Source organism: Pseudorca crassidens, chromosome 14 (assembly GCF_039906515.1).
Source record: "Pseudorca crassidens isolate mPseCra1 chromosome 14, mPseCra1.hap1, whole genome shotgun sequence".
NCBI classification, from domain to species: domain Eukaryota; kingdom Metazoa; phylum Chordata; class Mammalia; order Artiodactyla; family Delphinidae; genus Pseudorca; species Pseudorca crassidens.
In genome coordinates this window covers 79,057,390-79,077,035 of record NC_090309.1, presented here as the reverse complement: position 1 = coordinate 79,077,035, position 19,646 = coordinate 79,057,390, and the positions used below count along the sequence as shown (strand labels likewise).

General features: G+C 33.9%; 1 protein-coding gene across 2 annotated transcripts in view; it reads left to right on the top strand.

Moving 5' to 3' along the window:
• The window catches only part of GEN1 (GEN1 Holliday junction 5' flap endonuclease), a 31,818-nt gene extending 12,832 nt beyond the window's left edge, over window positions 1-18,986 (top strand). Inside the window, exons 3-13 of one of the 2 annotated variants that reach the window (XM_067703660.1) lie at window positions 2,242-2,418; window positions 3,528-3,638; window positions 5,947-6,020; window positions 7,353-7,444; window positions 8,765-8,915; window positions 9,219-9,255; window positions 9,347-9,427; window positions 10,397-10,527; window positions 12,022-12,083; window positions 13,979-14,119; window positions 14,680-18,986. In XM_067703660.1, coding sequence (XP_067559761.1) covers window positions 2,242-2,418; window positions 3,528-3,638; window positions 5,947-6,020; window positions 7,353-7,444; window positions 8,765-8,915; window positions 9,219-9,255; window positions 9,347-9,427; window positions 10,397-10,527; window positions 12,022-12,083; window positions 13,979-14,119; window positions 14,680-15,998 — 2,376 coding nt within the window. In that variant the 3' untranslated portion in view covers window positions 15,999-18,986. The remainder of the gene's footprint in view (window positions 1-2,241; window positions 2,419-3,527; window positions 3,639-5,946; window positions 6,021-7,352; window positions 7,445-8,764; window positions 8,916-9,218; window positions 9,256-9,346; window positions 9,428-10,396; window positions 10,528-12,021; window positions 12,084-13,978; window positions 14,120-14,679) is intronic. The other variant, XM_067703659.1, reaches the window with a different exon arrangement.
• The last annotated feature ends 660 nt before the right edge of the window (window positions 18,987-19,646 follow it).

Sequence of the window (19,646 nt, the reverse complement as noted above, 5' to 3'; positions counted from 1 at the left end):
TGATATAAACATCCTGTACAGACATTTGACTTACTAGGAGCACTCCAACAACGGGCCCCTGTGTGGCTCCCCGTAATGTGAGAGTTTCATCGTATAGGGGAGGTGATAAGAAGTGAACTTTAAGGCCTCAAGCCAAAATTGTGTAATAGCGTCTTCTTTGGAAGAGCTCATATTGGGAGGACCATCATGTGAGAAGGATTGCTGTAGTTTTACAGATGTAAATGTTAATGTGATTAATTATTATTATGTCAAGATATTTCCAGACTCTTGAGATAATAGCATTGAACAAAACAATGAAAATTGCATATTCATTACTTTTAAAAGTACTTTTTAAATTAATTTTTTAATCGAATATGGATTACTTTTTAATTGACATTAAAATTTTTAGCTTTTCCATACAGAAAATTTTAAACGAATACAAAAGTAGCCCATCACCAATCTTTAACAATTATCAACTCTTGACCAATTTTGTTTCATCTATACTCCCACCCACTCCTCTACTCCCACATTTTTTTTTTTTAACATCTGTATTGGAGTATAATTGCTTTACAATGGTGTGTTATTTTCTGCTTTATAACAAAGTGAATCAGCTCTACATATACATATATCCCCATATCTCCTCCCTCTTGCATCTCCCTCCCACCCTCCCTATCCCACCCCTATAGGTGGTCACAAACCACTTGAGCTGATCTCCCTGTGCTATGCGGCTGCTTCCCACTAGCTATCTATTTTACATTTGGTAGTGTATATATGTCCATGCCACTGTCTCACTTGGTCCCAGCTTGCCCTTCCCACTCCCCGGGTCCTCAAGTCCATCCTCTACGTCTGCGTCTTTATTCCTGTCTGCCCCTAGGTTCTTCAGAACCATTTCTTTTTTTTAGATTCCATATATATATGTTAGCATGCAGTGTTTGTTTTTCTCTTTCTGACTTACTTCACTCTGTATGACAGTCTCTAGGTCCATCCACTTTACTACAAATAACTCAATTTCATTTCTTTATATGGATAATATTCCATTGTATATATGTGCCACATCTTCTTGATACATTCATCTCTCATTGGACACTTAGGTTGCTTCCATGTCCTGGCTATTGTAAATAGAGCTGCAATGAACATTGTGGTACATGACTCTTTTTGAATTATGGTTTTCTCAGGGTATATGCCCAGTAGTGGGATTGCTGGGTTGTATGGTAGTTCTATTCTTTAAGGAACCTCCATACTGTTCTCCATATTGGCTGTATCAATTTACATTCCCACCAACAGTGCAAGAGGGTTCCCTTTTCACCACACCCTCTCCAGCATTTATTGTTTGTAGATTTTTTGATGATGGCCATTCTGACTGGTGTGAGGTGATACCTCATTATAGTTTTTGTTTCTTTGTTTGTTTGTTTTTTTGCGGTACGCGGGCCTCTCACTGCTGTGGCCTCTCCCGTTGCGGAGCACAGGCTCCGGACGCGGAGGCTCAGCGGCCATGGCTCACGGGCCCAGCCGCTCCGCGGCATGTGGGATCTTCCCAGACCGGGGCACGAACCCGTGTCCCCTGCGTCGGCAGGCGGACTCTCAACCACTGCGCCACCAGGGAAGCCCCTCATTATAGTTTTGATTTGCATTTCTCTAATGATTAGTGATGTTAAGCATCCTTTCATGTGTTTGTTGGCAATCTGTATATCTTCTTTGGAGAAATGTCTATTTAGGTCTTCTGCCCATTTTTGGATTGGATTATTTGTTTTTTTCATGAGCTGCATGAGCTGCTTGCAAATTTTGGAGATGAATCCTTTGTCAGCTGCTTCGTTTGCAAATATTTTCTCCCTTTCTGAGGGTTGTCTTTTCGTCTTGTTTTTGGTTTCCTTTGCTGTGCAAAAGCTTTTAAGTTCCATTAGGTCCCATTTGTTTAATTTTGTTTTTATTTCCATTTCTCTAGGAGGTCCTACATTATTCTGAAGCAAATCCCAGACATAATATTGTTTTAGTATTTCAGTACCTTTCTCTAAAAGATAGGGGCTCTTAAAAAATAAAAACATAACCACAATATAATTTTTATTATTGTATCTAAAAGTTGAATACTAATACTTTGCCATTAAGTATTCAGTGCTCAAGTTTCCAGTTGTTTCTTAAATGTAATAAGTTTTAAAACACCTAAACAGCTACTATTAATATTTGTGATATAGAAGTAAGTCAAACACTGAAAAAAGCAGCAATACAAATGTTCTTATATTTGTTGCACCTACTTTTTCTTTTCAGTGTCTTGACATGCTGGAATGCTTAGGAATTCCCTGGGTCCAGGCTGCTGGAGAAGCTGAAGCCATGTGTGCTTACCTCAATGCCAGTGGTTATGTAGATGGCTGCCTCACCAACGATGGCGATGCTTTCCTTTATGGGGCCCAAACTGTTTATAGAAATTTCACTATGAATACCAAGGTATTTTTTCTTTCTCTTTTTCAGCATTTGTTTTACACACTACTTTTTTTAAAGGGATTAATTCTTGGCACTTAGCAATCGCTAAGTAAAATGTTTACTGTTACTAAAAGTATCAGTGCCACATAGTTCATTCTCTTTGAAATATGGATTTCTCTCCTAAGGGCTTGACTTGTTTCACAAGGTTTAATTCTAAATCAGTTTCAACTATATATTATAAAATTGCATACACTATGTATTGCCTTGACCCAGAATTTGCACTTTTAGTAAGCCTCAAAAACACCTCCAAATATGCAAGGAGAGATATACAAGGATGTTAACTGCAGCATTGTCACTAATTACAAAAATTTGGCAAACACCCAAATGCCCATTGATAGAGAATGGCTAAATACAGCCACAGTTCTCATGGAGGGAGGTAATACATGGGACATTTTGCTTGTAATTATTCAAGGTTGGGCAAGGGAGACTGTGGACCTTTGGTGGATTAGAGCCAGGGAGACTAAACCTCTTGCCAAAAAAATTCTGTTATCTTTCTGAAAATGCTCCCAGTATTCCCATTGAGAAACACTGCCTTAGAGTCCGTCTAATGTAAGCAATCATTAAAAAGGTATGTATTATTGATATTAAAGATATCCAGTTATATTAGTGGGCAAGAAATATTGCAAAATAGTATTTTTATATAATCCTATTTTTACTTAAAAATAGAGTAATAAATATTTGTATGTATGTGTCAAAGAACATGTTTCTTAGAAGGATATGCCTGATGCTGTTAATGATAGTTAACTTCTGATGATGTAATTACAATAATATACAATTTCTATAATATACATTTTACAGTGCTTAATTGTACAAGATGAAAATCTACTTTTGTAGACACCAGAAAACAATAAAGAGGAAAAAATGACTACTATAGTTAATTTTTTAAAGCCATTTTTGAAACTATGACTTTATTTCCAGATATTGAAGTGTTAGATTTTATGAAGATTCTGGTGATCAGGATAATTTTAAACTTTTAGGAATAAACATTTAGAGACAGCTTTGACAAATTATTTTTATAATGTTGTTTTTGTTTAGATTTTTGAAGATGAAACTGAATCTGTTCTTTCTTCTAGGACCCACATGTTGACTGTTATACAATGTCATACATCAAGAGTAAACTAGGTTTGGATAGAAATGCTCTGGTTGGGCTAGCAATACTACTTGGCTGTGATTATCTTCCAAAGGTATGCTGAAATTGCCATATTTATTTACTATTCATAATGGGGTTTTTTTGATACCTTACATGCTGCATAAATATGAATACAATATCATTTTATATAATTAAGAACCTAATTTAGAATATAGGTGTAATAAACTATTCAGTAACTAAAATAATCAGCATTTCAAGTGGCATTAAACAGCTTGCTCATCATGATACTGAATGTTATAAATGAGAATAGAATCATAACTAGTACCACAGCTTAAATCTCAGTAAACCATTCCTCTAAGAGATTCACATTCACGTTTGACTATCCTTTTAGAGAAATGTAGGAATTACTCTTTCCTTGTCTTGTGCCAGTATTAGTTTCTATCACTGTCGTCTGAGTTTTGCATCTCCATTTTAGCTATTTGTGCACATGCTCAGTGTTATTGTTACTGTTGCTACGCAACATGATTATTGGGTTAAGCCATTCATCCTTCCGTGCCTCTTAGCATTGCACTGAGTTTTGCTCATGAAAACCTTTTATTTTATATCTTAAGATACACAATATAGGGCTTCCCTGGTGGCGCAGTGCTTGAGAGTCCGCCTGCCGATGAAGGGGACACGGGTTCGTGCCCCGGTCCGGGAAGATCCCACATGCCGCGGAGCGGCTGGGCCCGTGAGCCATGGCCACTGAGCCTGCGCGTCCGGAGCCTGTGCTCCGCAACAGGAGAGGCCACAGCAGTGAGAGGCCCGCGTACCGCAAAAAAGAAACAAAAAAAACAAGAACAAAAAAAAAGATACACAATATAGTTCTCTGTAACAGGTATAATAGGTGAGGGATGAATTAAGAATTACCATGATAACCACATTCATAAATATGATGTTTAAATATATAAAATGACTTGTATTGTAGCTCCTACTATTTTTATATAGTCCTGTTATTATGTCCCTGCTGATCATCTTTGTATCCTTACTAAACCCCTCATTATACTATAGACTCTATCCCCAAGAGAAGTCTAAAGAAGGATGACATACAATTTTTTTTCACTAGAGCTTGGGAGAGGAAAAAATAGTAGGATACTAAAATTATTAACTGTAATTTCTAATCTGTGTCACCAGTGACCAAATAGAGAAATCAACAATTTTTTTTAACTAGTAAAAAAAGAAAACAGGAGGAAAAGAACTGTTAAACAACATAGAAAATAATTATTATAGTTCTCATTCTGAAATAGATTTGTTTCCCATATGTAATTGTATCATAATTAAAGTCTAAAAACAGCTCAGTGTTGAATATAAGAAAAACTTTGCAAACTTGAACTCACAGAAACCAATTTTAGCTGCAGTGGTATTATACACTAGCCTTACCTATTTTGATTTTTTGTTTCTTTGCAACCAAAACTGCTATCTATTTATATCATTGTACTTATTGATCTTTAAGACTCTACTATCATGATCTGCTTAAAAAAATTTAATATATAACTAAATGCTAATACATGAAGGGTGACATACAAAATATCCAGCAACTGTTTTACTAAAGACATAGGCTGTAGAGATGGAAAATGCTTCTGGATACCCTCTGTTGTGCTATGTGTTACCCTTTTAGCTGAATCCTGAGTGTAGGTGGGTTGGAAAGGGAATTCATTTTAAGGGAGAGACCCCTTTGCTGGCAGGCGCTCAGGGTACATGGGCATTGGCTATTTACTAACAAGTTTAGAAGTATTTTAACACTGGTATGTCTCTCCTGATGCATATCGGCTAAAGAACAGCCTTGCTTACAAAGACATATTAATAAACTGTTATAGGAACTGGGAGACTCAGTGTAAACCAGAAGTTGTCATGTGAATATACATTTATTTATATATTTTTTGTGTAGGAAACTTATGCTTATTTTAATTTTCTTAAGTTATTAAGTTCAAGAGTTAACTTGGAATTCTCCTTTGTTCTCTTTGGTTGTTTGGATCTTTAAATATTATATGTTCGTATAATCAAATGAACATGCCTTTTCCTGATTACGAATATAACAGAAAGTTAGGTCAAATTAAAATACTATCAAAATAATTAACATAGAAAATGAAAGCCCTCTAAAATTCTGTTCCTCCCTCTCCTAAAATAAACAGTCAGTGGTTTTTTTGTTTGCATAAGTTAACAATATAATTGTTATTTAACTTACAAACCTAAATCATACTGTATGCTATTCTGCAATTTTCATTTTACACGTAACAATGTGTCTTGCACACAGTTACCTCATTCTTTGAGCTACACAATCTTATATTGAATGGACATCTCACCCTTCATTTATCTATTCCCTAGTGATTAACGTTTGAACTTCTTTTCCCACTTTCTGAAAGGGAGTCCCTGGAGTTGGAAAAGAGCAAGCATTAAAACTTATAAAGATTTTGAAAGGACAAAGTTTACTTCAGAGGTAACTAAAAATTACTTTTTCTTGTGACATTAGTCTTTTATTCTTGTTGAACTTAATAGTGAATACAAAAAGTATTGTGCTTTCCAAAAAAAGGTTTTGTATTTTTGAGATGATCTGTATTTTTATTTAAAATCAGTTATTTTATTTATTCAGAAGTTTTCCAAAGAAAGCGGAAAAGTATATGTCCTAAGCCATATTTTGTTTTTTTCAATATTATTAGCTCATTACAAACACAAGTAGTAAGATATCAAATGCGTTTATTTATAACCATGGGCATTTGCCACAGGCTATTTTAGACTATTTCATCAACAAATAAAGATAAACTAACATTAAATTAATTTTATATTTTAAATTACTTTTTATATAAATATTTTGATACTATATTTTTCTATAAATGAAATGCCTGACATGTTGCAAATATTTAATAACACTTGATCAAAAATTTTTCTTGACTGCCCTTTGTTCTATAGCCACAAATTTAGTAATACGTTAACTCTAATGAATTAACTGTACAATCTGAGGATTCAAGACAGGATACAGAGTATATTAAAGTTTACAAACTGTGCTATTTAGTTTTGAAAGCATGTCAGTTATATTTACTTGATGAGGGCAGAGTTTTATAAAAATTAATATTTATGATGATAAAGTATAGAATGAATAAAAAGGAAAGGAACTAGGACTCTGGGAGACTTAAAATAGTCCTTGCCTCCAGTAGTTATGAGATAGTGAGTACATGAAAGGAAACATTAAGTGGTAGAAATGAAGAAGGGGTGACCATGAGAAGGATTTCAAATAGTCATGCTCTTTCTTTTAGTGCTTCTCTTTCAGCTGTAAAGCTACTGATAGATCTAAGACTTTAATGAACTTCTTATTAACATCAGTGATTACTGTTTTCCAAAGCAAAAAAGCAAAGGTATACTTTGGCTTGGGGGTGAGTTAAGGAATCATTTGGAAATTGTGAAGAATAAAATAAGGAAAAGCAAGCAAATGTGGCACCTGGCTAACTACAAATCATTCTTATTGAGACAGTTTCAGCAAATATGTACTTTTGGCAACATTTTATAAAATGTTTGCCTTCACGCTTGAAAATAATGAGATTACATTTTGTTATAATTATCTGTCATTCCAATTTTTATTAATTTAGACTAAACTTCCCCCTAGTTATTTTTAATTTTTTATGTTTTTATGTCCCCAGACTGGGACAGCAACTTTACCGCCAAAGGAAAAATAAGTAGGCAGGTGGAAAGGAACAGAATAGCCTGATATTTGAGAACATGGCATTTTGGTGACCTTATTATTTATTTATTTTTTTAATACCATTTTCTTTTAAAGGTTTAATCAATGGAATGAAAAATTTTGTTACTCTAATTCACAACCAGCAGTTGTTAGCAAACTGGCTCATTGCTCTGTATGTTCCCATCCAGGTAAGCAGACATAGGGAATGATATCTCTAGAATATTATTGTCTGATACCTACGTTTTCATCTCTGTTCTTATAGTACTTTTTACATACCTACCTTCCTTATCAGATTGGGAACCCTCAGTGTCAGGAGTTGTGTCACATACACACAGTAGGCACTTGATAAATATTTATTGAATGAAATAACGTGATGTAAATGATAAATATAGGATATGTGCAGTTTCGAACTATGTTATCAGATTACTTTGACCCTAAAATTATGTTTTCAATATAGAAATCCATTTTAAGGGAAAAAATTGTACTGATAAATCTTAGGGAAAAATGGAAGTGAAATCATTTGCTTATGTATCAGTGATTTATATTCATATATTTAAAGAATTCTTAACTGTCCTATAGTGCATTTTTATTGTGTGTGGAGATAGTGACTTAAAACTAATTTCTAATACATGTTCACTGTTAAGTAGCTTGGACCCTGTTCATTAGTCTTGATAAAAATATGATGTCCCTGACATGTACTGGGTTAAAAAGGCCTTTTGCTCTCAGGAGAGATTAAGAGATCATGTTAGCTCATCTTTTAAAAGAAATTCTGCTTTATCTATTTGTCTTAATATGTTTTCATTAGCCTTTTAAAATGATAGATGAAACCATGGAAGAAATCAATGTTTTTATAGATAAAAGGCCATTCTGTAGTTTTTTTGGTACCTTATAAATGACGATTTAGGTCATATCAGTTATGTAGGTTCTTTGTGTTCTCAAAAGTGTTGAAGGTAGTCATGCTTTCCTTTTACTGGGCACTAGGACCCCACACCCAGGCCACAATCAGAATTTATGTTCCAAGCATAGTTTAAAAATAGCTATACAGTAACTGAGAGCTAGCCACTAGCAGAGGTAATTAACTGCTCTATTCTTTTCATATTCTTATTAAAGAAACCATTTCATGAATTATTCTATTAACTAAATAATGTTTTACTAATAGTGTCCTTTTCTCTTGTATGTAGCTACCGCATACACCACAGTTTTCCATTTGAGATTATTATAAATGTATAATTTCATATTACAAATTAACACTTTCAGACAGAAGGGTAATTTACAGAAAAAAAATAGTGTCATGTGATAGTAATAGCTAAAGATCTACTTTATCGTAAGAATTATTATTGTGTTCATTACTCTATTGGGCCTAAATGTATTGAAACCCTTCTATATGCTAGGCATTGTGCTAGGCAGTATTTGTTTTTGAAAATTTGGATAAGGGCAAAAAAAAAAAATGTACATAGAAGGTAACTCTAAAAAGCAGTGAAAGTCATACTTTTTGTGTCTCCATGAAGGTTCACCTAAGGATCATGAACGTAATGGATGCAAATTATGTAAAACTGATCGATATTGCGAGCCACATGATTATGAATACTGTTGTCCTTGTGAGTGGCACCGAACAGAACATGAGAGACAACTAAATGCAGTGGAAAACAGTATTAAGAAGTAAGTTTTTTGTGCTCATTGTTTCCTGATGTGGCCTATTTATACACCTGTGGTTGAATTATTTCCGCATAACTTTCCCCCATGTAGGTTAATAACGTTTCACAAAATCCTTTTCTAGATTCTGTTCAAAAATTAGGCTATCTTAGAAGATAGTAATTTAATAATGTTTCATCGAGAAGCTTGATGACTAGGATACTATACAAGGACACTTTCCATTAAATGAGAAGAGATTAAATGGATGATTTTAGAGTCTATCTAAAATTGCCTGATTATATTAATAACATGTATATAACTTATTTTCAGGAAAGCTTGCAGTTGTCAGGGATTCCCATTCCATGAGGTAATGAGTGATAATTCAACCGTGTGTTTATCTCAGAAGCTTTTTTTTAAAAGTTTGACATGTCAGTTGCTATTCTCTGTTCTCTTGCTAGGTTATTCAAGAATTCCTTTTGAACAAGGATAAATTGGTGATGGCAATCAGGTACCAAAGACCTGATTTATTATTGTTTCAGGTATCTGAAAATAAACTCTTATTTTACAGTGTGGAGTTGGATACTAGGAAGATAAGAAGGGGTAATCACTTTGACTGATCTGAGAGGAGTTTGAAATAGATGGCTCTTGAGTGCACATGTGTTTTTCAGCATTTACATCTCATCTTCATTCCTTTGCCACACAGTAACTATACTTTGCAGCCCATAAGACAAATCACAATTATGCTGTTCTTTACAAGACACCTTAAAGACCATGTACAGATGTATTGTATTCAGGGATATGTTGGGGGAGGGATGCTAATAACCAGAGAATGTAAAGCTATATATTGTTATTGTATATTATTATGGAAGACAGTATATTGTTATGGAAGACAGTATAGTTTACAAGTGCATTGGGATTTGTAATCAGTGACCTAAATTTAAATTTGGACAGTCCGTCGCTTACCATGTGACCCTGGATATGTGTTTTCCTCAAAATAGAAATAATATTACTTATCTTGTGAAGTCACTATGCAGATTAAATGAGATTATTTATATTAACCCCTACTATAGTAGCTAAAGAAACAGAGTGGCTCAATAAATTGTAACTACTTGTTGCTTGGCTCTACCAACAACAGTAGTGATAATGGCAACCAACATTCATTGAACATTTAAAATTTGCTGTTATATTTACCACATTACGTGTAATCTTCCCTAACTTTATAATGTGTGTGCTGGATTATATTTTACAGAGGGAAAACCTGAGGCTAAAAGAGGTTAAGTAATTTACCCGAATCTAGGAAATATTCTGGCCTTCAAACCCAGAACCCTCACGCTTACATCATTGTGCCATATTGCCTCCTTAGGAGGCTCACTGTTCTTTCTGGGAATATTCTCATTGATACAACTTTAACTAATGTTATCTCTTAAGGAAAAGATAATATCACCCTGAGAGTGCTGTTTGTCTCCAAGAGATAACAAGATCTTGTTTTATTTTTATTATATTTACAGAGATTTGCTCTTGAAAAAATGGAGTGGCCCAATCACTATGCGTGTGAGAAATTGTTGGTACTGTTGACCCACTATGACATGATAGAAAGAAAGCTCGGTACAAGGAACTCTAATCAACTACAGCCACTTCGGTAATATAAAGAATTGTATGAATAAGTCCCTGTGTTTTCATTGGAATATCTTATCTAAAATATTCTTCTTAGTATCTTCAATAGTGGGATATATATCTCTTTGTTTTATAAAAATGGAGGAAAGGTCTACTGGAATATTAAAAGCTTATTCAGGGCTTACAGTCAAGATAACATAGTAAGTTCATGCTCTGACACACTTCTCTGCCTCAAACATGTAGTAATAATAGACTATTAAAAGGAATAAATATAAAAAGATATAGATTAACTAGATAATTATTTCCGTGGACCAGAAAGGGGACAGAAATGTAAAGTGAATGGAGGGACTGAAACTGAGAATTGGTGGCTCTCAGTGAAGGGTATATGATTATTCATTGTACTCTTCTTGAAACTTTTCAAAATAAAAAGTTTGGGGGAAAGTATTAGAGAAAAAAGATAAGCTACAAAGGAGTGACAGTCTGCTAGCATACATCTTTCACGACAATAGTAGATTCCAGAAGATGATGGAGTAATATTTCAAAGCTTTGACTAAAAATAATTGGCAACCCAGACATCATTAAAATTATTCACTGGTTGACAAGGCATTTTCAGACATGTGAAGACTAAGAGTTTTCCATTCACAGACCCTCATCAAAAGCACTGTTAAAGGATGACTTCAGCAAGAAGGAAAATGAACTCAGGGGGAAGATGTGGATAACAACTAACAGTGGCCAGCATACAAACTGATAAAACATGTTTAACTAATTTAATAAATGGAATGGAAAAAATTTGTATATAAATACCTTAATAATGCTTGATGGTCAGTATATGATGATGATAACAAACTAAAACTCCCAAAGTATGCATGTAAACAGTTAAGGGAAACCACTAAAACATTAGAAATACAATCTCTGTCTTTAAAACCAATACATAAAATAAGAAAGTAAAACTATCAAACCGGAAGAATACAGGAAGGTGAAAGGTGGAAATAGCATAGAAAATCTTAATAACCAAAAACACAAAATAAGATGTATGAATGAATCCAACTGTATCAGTAATCATAATAAATGTAAGTAGATTAAGCTCATTATTAAAAGACATTATATCAGATGAGTAAACAAAATTCAACAGTAGTCTGCTTTATAGGTCATGTGCACAATAAGACTATGTTAAGTTTGAAAATAAAGAGATTTAAAAGATTTAACCAGGCAAATATTTACCAAAGTGATGTAGCAAAATTAACAGAAGCAAAAAAGACTTTAAAACAAAAATCATTATTATGGAAAAGAGGAACACTGAATAATAAGAGGAAAACTCTACTGATGAGATCTAACAATTATAAACTCTCTCTTTTAAATAACAAGTCAAAGGAATAGCCATACAATAATTCTTAAAACATTTTTAGAATATTAGTAAAACAATAAAAATTAATGGGAATTGAATTGTTCAATCTACAAATTGAAAATTTCCAAATAACTCATGCAATTAAACCTCATTAGTGAGTTTTTTTTTTTTCAGAATTGTTAAAAACCGAATCAGAAATGGAGTTCATTGCTTTGAAGTAGAATGGGAAAAGCCTGGTATGTATACACTTTAAGCAAAATTTATAACATTTGGTCATGTATGTTTAGCAAATATCAAATACATAGGTAAAACATATGTATGTATATAAAAAATAAAGATGAAAATATATCACATACACCAAGGATTAATTTCATAGTTTACCTGTGCTATATAAACAGCCGTTGACTAATAGTAAATATTTAAAACTTAAGTAATTTTATTCCAATGTCTTAAACTGATATTTCTTTTGTAATTAATGTTTATGAAAACAATATGGAAATAGTTTTGATTTATATTTCTCAAGAAAATACTGCTACAAATGGTCTAGTCGTTGGATTTCATTGTATAGCTGGGTCTAAAGAAACCAGGGCTGCTGAAAAGCACCTGGGGGTGCTCTTCCTCTCCTTTCTTTACTCTGTTTAGTTTTCATGGGAATTTTTTTTTTTTTTTTTGGCTGAGTTGGGTCTTTGTTGCTGCGTGCAGGCTTTCTCTAGTTGCGTCGAGCGGGGGCTACTCTTCGTTGTGGTGCGCGGGCTTCTCATTGCGGTGGCTTCTCTTGTTGCGGAGCACCGGCTCTAGGCGTGCGGGCTTCAGTAGTTGAGGCTTGCGGGCTCTAGAGTGCAGACTCAGTAGTTGTGGTGCACGGGCTTAGTTGCTCCACAGCATGTGGGATCTTCCCAGACCAGAGATTGAACCCGTGTCCCCTGCATTGGCAGGCGGATTCTTAACCACTGCGCCACCAGGGAAGCCCTTCATGGGAATTTATAATGGTCAAATTACTCTTCTCTTCTACAGGCAGAAATACAGTGAACTCTGAATTAGCTCCAAAACTGAAGGCAAGGAAAGCACAGATCATTTAAAGGGGAAAATAATACCAAATTCATTTATATTTGGCTTTGAAATTAGATTGTATAATTACATGTGAATGAGTGAGAGAACAGATTTGAAATGAAATGAAAGTTGTAAGTAACTTTGAAGAATTAAGTGATAAAGAATTAGATAAGTCGTTCTAAGCAATAATAGGAAAATAGCTAAAGAATTTTGAAAACTGTTTAGGAACAGATCCACCAACTGTAGTAGATTTTCAGGAAAGACAATGGCATTAACCCAGTTTGGCAGTGCGTCTCCTTTGTTAAGAACTGAGGATTGGGTGCCCACTTTCACTTATCCTTGTAGGAGTCATCCCTTAAGGGAAAAAATGTACCCCACGCTACTTTAACTAAGAACTAATTCTAAGTTCACTTGTTTCCATTGTTTCTACTTTAAACTCATCAAGGAATAGTTTCATTATAGTTTGGCTTCTTATGGAGTTTTCCCCTCATATAAGATAAATACAAGAATCTAGTCTACTATTTACATATCTTATTGTAAGTTTACGTATAAGCATTCTCATTTTCACTTATCAGGTGCTTGTGAGTCCAGTAAGCCCGGGTGTGTCCTCGAGAGATTGATAACCTTTGAAACAACAATCTGGAAAATAGTGATAGTTTTGATGACCATTTCAATTCTGTCCTTTTCAGAAGCTACCACTAAAGAAAGCCAATGTTAAAGTTTTAGGAAATTGTTTCCATTCTTTATCTGAAATTTTACACTTATTATATGAAATTAAAACAAACTAGCCTTATCTAAATAAAGTTTCCTAGTCTCTAAGCTGCTCCTACCATCTCTGAAGCAAGAGAAATTTAAAGTTCTAATTTAAAAGGAACCTCTTTTCAGCTCTTCCCAGGTGGAATAAAATCACTTCTGTATTAGTATCAACAGATTATTAGAATAGCGGTGTTATAAAGCAAGATTTGCATCAATTATCCATTTGTGAATGACCTAGTTGACTTGGTAAACTGAAGTTACCTGGAAAAATGTAATATTTCAAATCTGTAATTAAAGCTGTTTTATTGTATTTTTAATCCTTTAGAACATTACTCTATAGAAGATAAACCTGGAGAATTGGTTTTACAAACAATAGAAGAAGAATCATTGTTTGAAGCAGCTTATCCTGAGGTTGTTGCTGTTTATCAAAAACAAAAGTCAGAAATTAAAGGCAAGAAACAAAAAAGTAAGTATCACATTTGATAACTATTTAGGCTGCACACAAATATTACAAAAGAGCAACCTGTCTTATTTGAATCTATCTTGTCCAGATTTTGCTGAAAGTTCTGTAAAATCAAGAGTAAGGATTGTACTTCTTCTTCTTTGTCTCGACACAGTTTGTTCTAAAATCTAAAAGCCAAGAATAGACCATTCTGCTCTGAGTCTGCTAACTTAACTGACTGTTAGTAATTATAATAACCACTTATTGAGCAACTAGTATATATAACATATTTTGGATTATAAATACATTTTCTTTATTTCCCAGAACTCAGTGAGGAACTTACAACATTATTTTATAACATGCCACTCAATTATAACATTGTTTCCAAAATATAATATTTTATAATATTTTATTAATAATTATTTTGTTATAATTATGTATAACACAATTTTCAGGAATGCTCTGAGACAAAAGGCAAAAATTGATCATACAGAAGATTTCTGATCTGAGCTTTTTAATTTGTTTACCCATATTAGGAGAATAAAATAGATTTTAATTGTATTATATATTTCTTTTTCTTTCAGGCATGAAAACTAAGTCTAAAGGAAACAGTTTGCCAGAATCTGATGATATGATGACTTTGCAATCACACATGACTTTAAAACCCACATGTGAAATCTTTTCTAAGCAGAATTCCAAGTTAAATTTGGAAATTTCCCCTGATTCTACATTACCGCAGGAATCTACTGTGCCATTGAATACCTTGCTTTTACCTGAAGATGCTCCCTGTTTGAATACACAAGAACAGTTAATATCTTCTCCAAGACCTTTGGCTGTGCAACAAATTAAAGCTGTCAGTAAGTCTCTGATTGCAGAATCTAGTCAACCCAGTACCTCATCCCTTAATATATCTGCAATTGCTGATCTGCACTTGAGCACCATTGACTGGGAAGGTACTTCTTTTAGTAATTCTTCAGCTATCCCAGGGAACACTTTTGCTCATGGTGTAAAATCGGAACTTGAAACAGCTATCCCTGATAGCTTTAAAAATATTACAGAACAATTGTCATGTGAATCAGAATGGTGCACTACAAACATTAATAAACAGTTCGATTGGGATCTTCAAAAGACTGATCCTGAAGAGCACCTACTTTCTGGCATTACTGATTTACATCTTCAGGATTTACCTTTAAAGGAACGAATACATATAAAATCATCATATCCTCAGAATAATGTACAACCAGATGATGATCTGAAAACATTGTCCCTACTTACTGTACAAGAACACAGTATTGCTAATAGTAGTTCTGAGTGTCTATCACATCTTTCCAAAGATTTTCTAGGAATTCATTTGCAAAATGAATCTAGAAACTGTAAAGTCCTAAAAGGAAACCAGCTGTTTCCAGAAAACTATAAAGCAAATACTTCTATACCTTATTCTGTCAATAACCCAATAGTAAAGACCTCCAATGTTAGAATTGGACCACCAAATACTGCTTTAGATTATAGTAGAAAAGTTGATGGGCAAACCACTCGGAAAACTGTAATGAAGAAGAGTGTTTGCCTTGACAAATATTCCTCTGGTGAAGAAATTATCCCAGAGTCTGGGAAAGCTAAGTCCACAACTCAAAAAATGAAGCAGAGTTCTCAGAAACATAGCCCAGCCCAGTTCAAAAAAAATGATGCCAACAAACTGAGTAACCCTAAAGCACATATTAAAGAAACTGAACAGTGTGTCCCGCCTTATAAAACAGCTGGAAATGAAGAAACCCATTTCCAAGATGCAGCAAAATGGGCTCTGAGTTTTCTACAGTGTCATAAGGAAAAAGACGTCTCTGGTACCTGTTTGGATAGTCCTCTTCCTTTAAGTCAGAGATTAAAACTAAGGTTCCAAAACACCTGAAATTAAATTTAAAATATTCAAGTATAACTTAGTATTCTAGTACTGTTGGCATTAGCAGAAGCAGAAGGAAGGTATCTAGTTAATGTATAGTAGAAAAATTTAACGTGATTCTATATGTTGTGAGACACTTGACATTTTAATCAAAACTGCAATAAAAAATGTTACCTAAAACTTTGGTTTTAAAAGACGATTCTCTGCAGTGAAAACTTCAGATAATGTATATTTTTATAACATACTTTTTTCATTAAAAAAAATCTTTATTGATTATTCTTAAGTTATATCCTTAAAATGTTAGTACACTACTAGAGGAAATGCTCCATTCATTTGCTCATTTTTACTCATTTCTTCCACAAGCCCCTAAAGCATTTTTTGATAGTCCAGCTTGTTCCCAAGGGATAACTCTTTATAATTGCCTGCATTCTCACAACATCTTCTGTTGTGCTTTTCTGAGAGTTATATTTGCTTTCAATGTGAAGATACTTTCAGCTGCTCTTCCAGTTTCAGTAATCTTATTCTGTTTTGTGATGGACAAAAAAATGGAAAAGGAGGTTGATGATCAATATATATAGTGAAAATCATGGTTGTGGTAGCTGAATAAACTGAGGAAATCTACTTCTTACATATCCCCAGAAGTCCACAGGATGCCAAGTGGAAAAAGATTTGGAAAATAGAATGTATAACCAGAAGAGGATTAGGAACTTGCTCAGGGTCATACACGTAATTAATAGTGGTATGGGAACCAGATTTCTTGCCTCTCAATTCATTGCTTTTTCTGTTAAAATTTTTCTTCGATAGCACTTTTTTCTTCCCCTTCTGTTTTAACAGTGCATCTATACAATATCAATTACAGCACCTCCAAATATTAAGCTATTCGTTTATTTATTTAGCATTCAAAAAGTCTAGAGGGAACCCGATTGGAAAGATAAAAGTAAAACCGTTGCTACTTGCAGATGACAAGATCTTGTGTTTATGAAATTCTGAGGAATTCACTAAAAACTATTAGAACTGATAAATGAGTTCAGCAAGGTTGCAGGATACAGGATCAATATATAAACATCAGTTGTATTTCTATACCCTTCTAATGAATAATACTAAATGAAATTAAGGAATTCTTTTTACAACAAAAAGAATAAAATACTTTGGAATAAATTTAACAATAGAAGTACAAAATTTTTACTCTGAAAACTATAACATAACGTCGAAAGAAATGAAAGAAAACCTAAATAAATGAAAAGACATCCCATGTTCGTGGATCAGAAGACTTAATATTAAGATGACAATACTCCCCAAACTAATTTGCATATTCAATGCAATCCCCATCAATTCTGGCTGATTTCTTTGCAGAAACCAATAAGCTGATTCTAAAATATATACGGAAAATTAAGGGATACAGAATAGGCAAAACGATCCTTAAAAAAAAAAAAAATGGCAGGACAGGACTTGCCCTTCCTGATTCTGATTTCAAAACTTACCACAAATCTACAGTAATGAAGAATGTGTTGAATGGCATAAAGGTAGACATATAGATCAGTGGGATAGAACTGAAGGTCCAGAAATATGTCCTCACATTTATGTTCAGTTGATTTTCAACCAGGGTGCCAGGACAATTCAATCGGGAAACAATAGTCTTTGAGCAAATTCTACTGGTACAACTGAATATCCACATGCAAAAGAATGAAGTTTGATCTCGACCTCATACAATATAAAAAAACACACAAAAATGGGTCAAAGACCTAAATGTCAGATCTAAAACTATAAAACTCTTAGAAGAAAACATTGACATAAATCTTTGTGACTTTGACTTAGGCAAGGGTTTCTTAGATATGACACCAAAAGCTCAGGCAACAAGAAAAAATAAATTGAACTTCATCAAAACCAGAAACATTTGTGTTTCAGGGGACATCATCAAGAAAATGAAGAGACAACCCACAAAATGGGAGAAACTATTTGCAAATCATAAATGTAATAAAGGGGCTTATATCTAGAGAGACTCATGTAAAGAACACTTACAACTCAATAATAAAAAGACAAAAGTGGGTAAAATATCTGAATAGATATTTCTTCAAAGAAGACATACAAATGGCCAACAAGTGGATGAAAACATTCTCAACATAATTACTCATCAGAAAAATGCAAATCAGAACCACAAAGAGATGCCACTTCACAACAAATAAAATGGCTAGAATCAAAAAAACTTAAAGTGTTTGGTGAGGATATGAAGAAATTGGAACCCTCATAACCTGTTGGTAGGAATGTAACATGGGTCAGCCACTATGGAAAAAGACTGTTGGTTCCTCACATGGTTAAACATAGTTACCACATGATCCAGCAAGTCCACTCCCAGGTGTATACCCAAGAGAAATGAAGACACACCCACACAAAAACTTGTAAACAAATGTCCATAGTGGCATTATTCACAATCGCCTAAAAGTGGAAACAACACAAATGCCCATCAACTGATGAATGGATATACAAAATGTGGCATTTCAATACAACGAAATATTGGCAATAATAAGAAATGAAGTGCTGATACATATTACAATGTGAAGTTAGAAAACATGCTATGTGAAAGAGACCAGTCACAAAAGACCATGTATTACATGATTCAGTTTGTATCAAGTGTTCCAAATAGACAAATCTGTAATATATAGAAACACAAAGTAGACTCGTGGTTGCCAAAGGCTGGCAGGGAGGGGAGGTTGAGGAAGGAGAAGGGAAATAACTGCTTGCAAGATGGGTTTTGGGGGGAGTGGGTGATGATGAAGATGTTCTAGAATCGATTGTGAAAGTTTGAATATACTAAAATCATCGAATTCTCCAATTTAAATAGATAAATTCTGTGGTATGTGAATTATATCACAATAAAGCTGTTTTAAAAACAAAAAGAAATTGTGGAGAGTTTTACCTGTCCAAACTCTTTAATATCTAAAATGTATATAGTCTAACTTCACTGGCATATATGCACTGCCATCATTATTGTCTAGATTTGAAAATAAGTGCAGAAAAGTGAAGAGATTTTTTTTCCCAAGACTGGAGATGGAATTGTGTTTATCTAGTATTTATTTCATTATGCCATGTTGTAAAATTAGGATCAAATTTGGAATACATTTGAAGTTTTGTGCTTTTCTGAAGTTATGATTTTGGGTATTTTTTTGAAAATTCTACTAAAAATATATAAAATACTTTGAATCAAGTGTAACATTGTTTTAGAAAAGTGTCATCTCTGCAGAGCACTTAATATATATAAAATCTTACTGGGCAAGGAGAGTACTAAATAAAGGCAGTCAGTCCACTGCTCTCAAGAAACCCACCTATTCTAGCTGAACTGATATGTTTTCTAAAACCTAGTGATTTTTTGTATTGATATAAGTGTATACCTTTGAACAACATGGAGGATTAGGGGCACCAACCCTTACTCCCCACCCTGCACAGTCAAAAATCCTTACAGAGCTTTACAGTCGGTCCTCCATAATTGCAGTTACACATCCCAGACTCAACCATCCACAGATCATGTAGTACTGTAGTATTTATTTATTGAAAAGCATTTCGCCTAAGAGTGGACCTGCGCAGTTCAAACCTGTGTTGTTCAAGGGTCAACTGTATTTACTTTTAAGGTAATACTTCTGTGTGGTTAATTAAAAAGGTGAA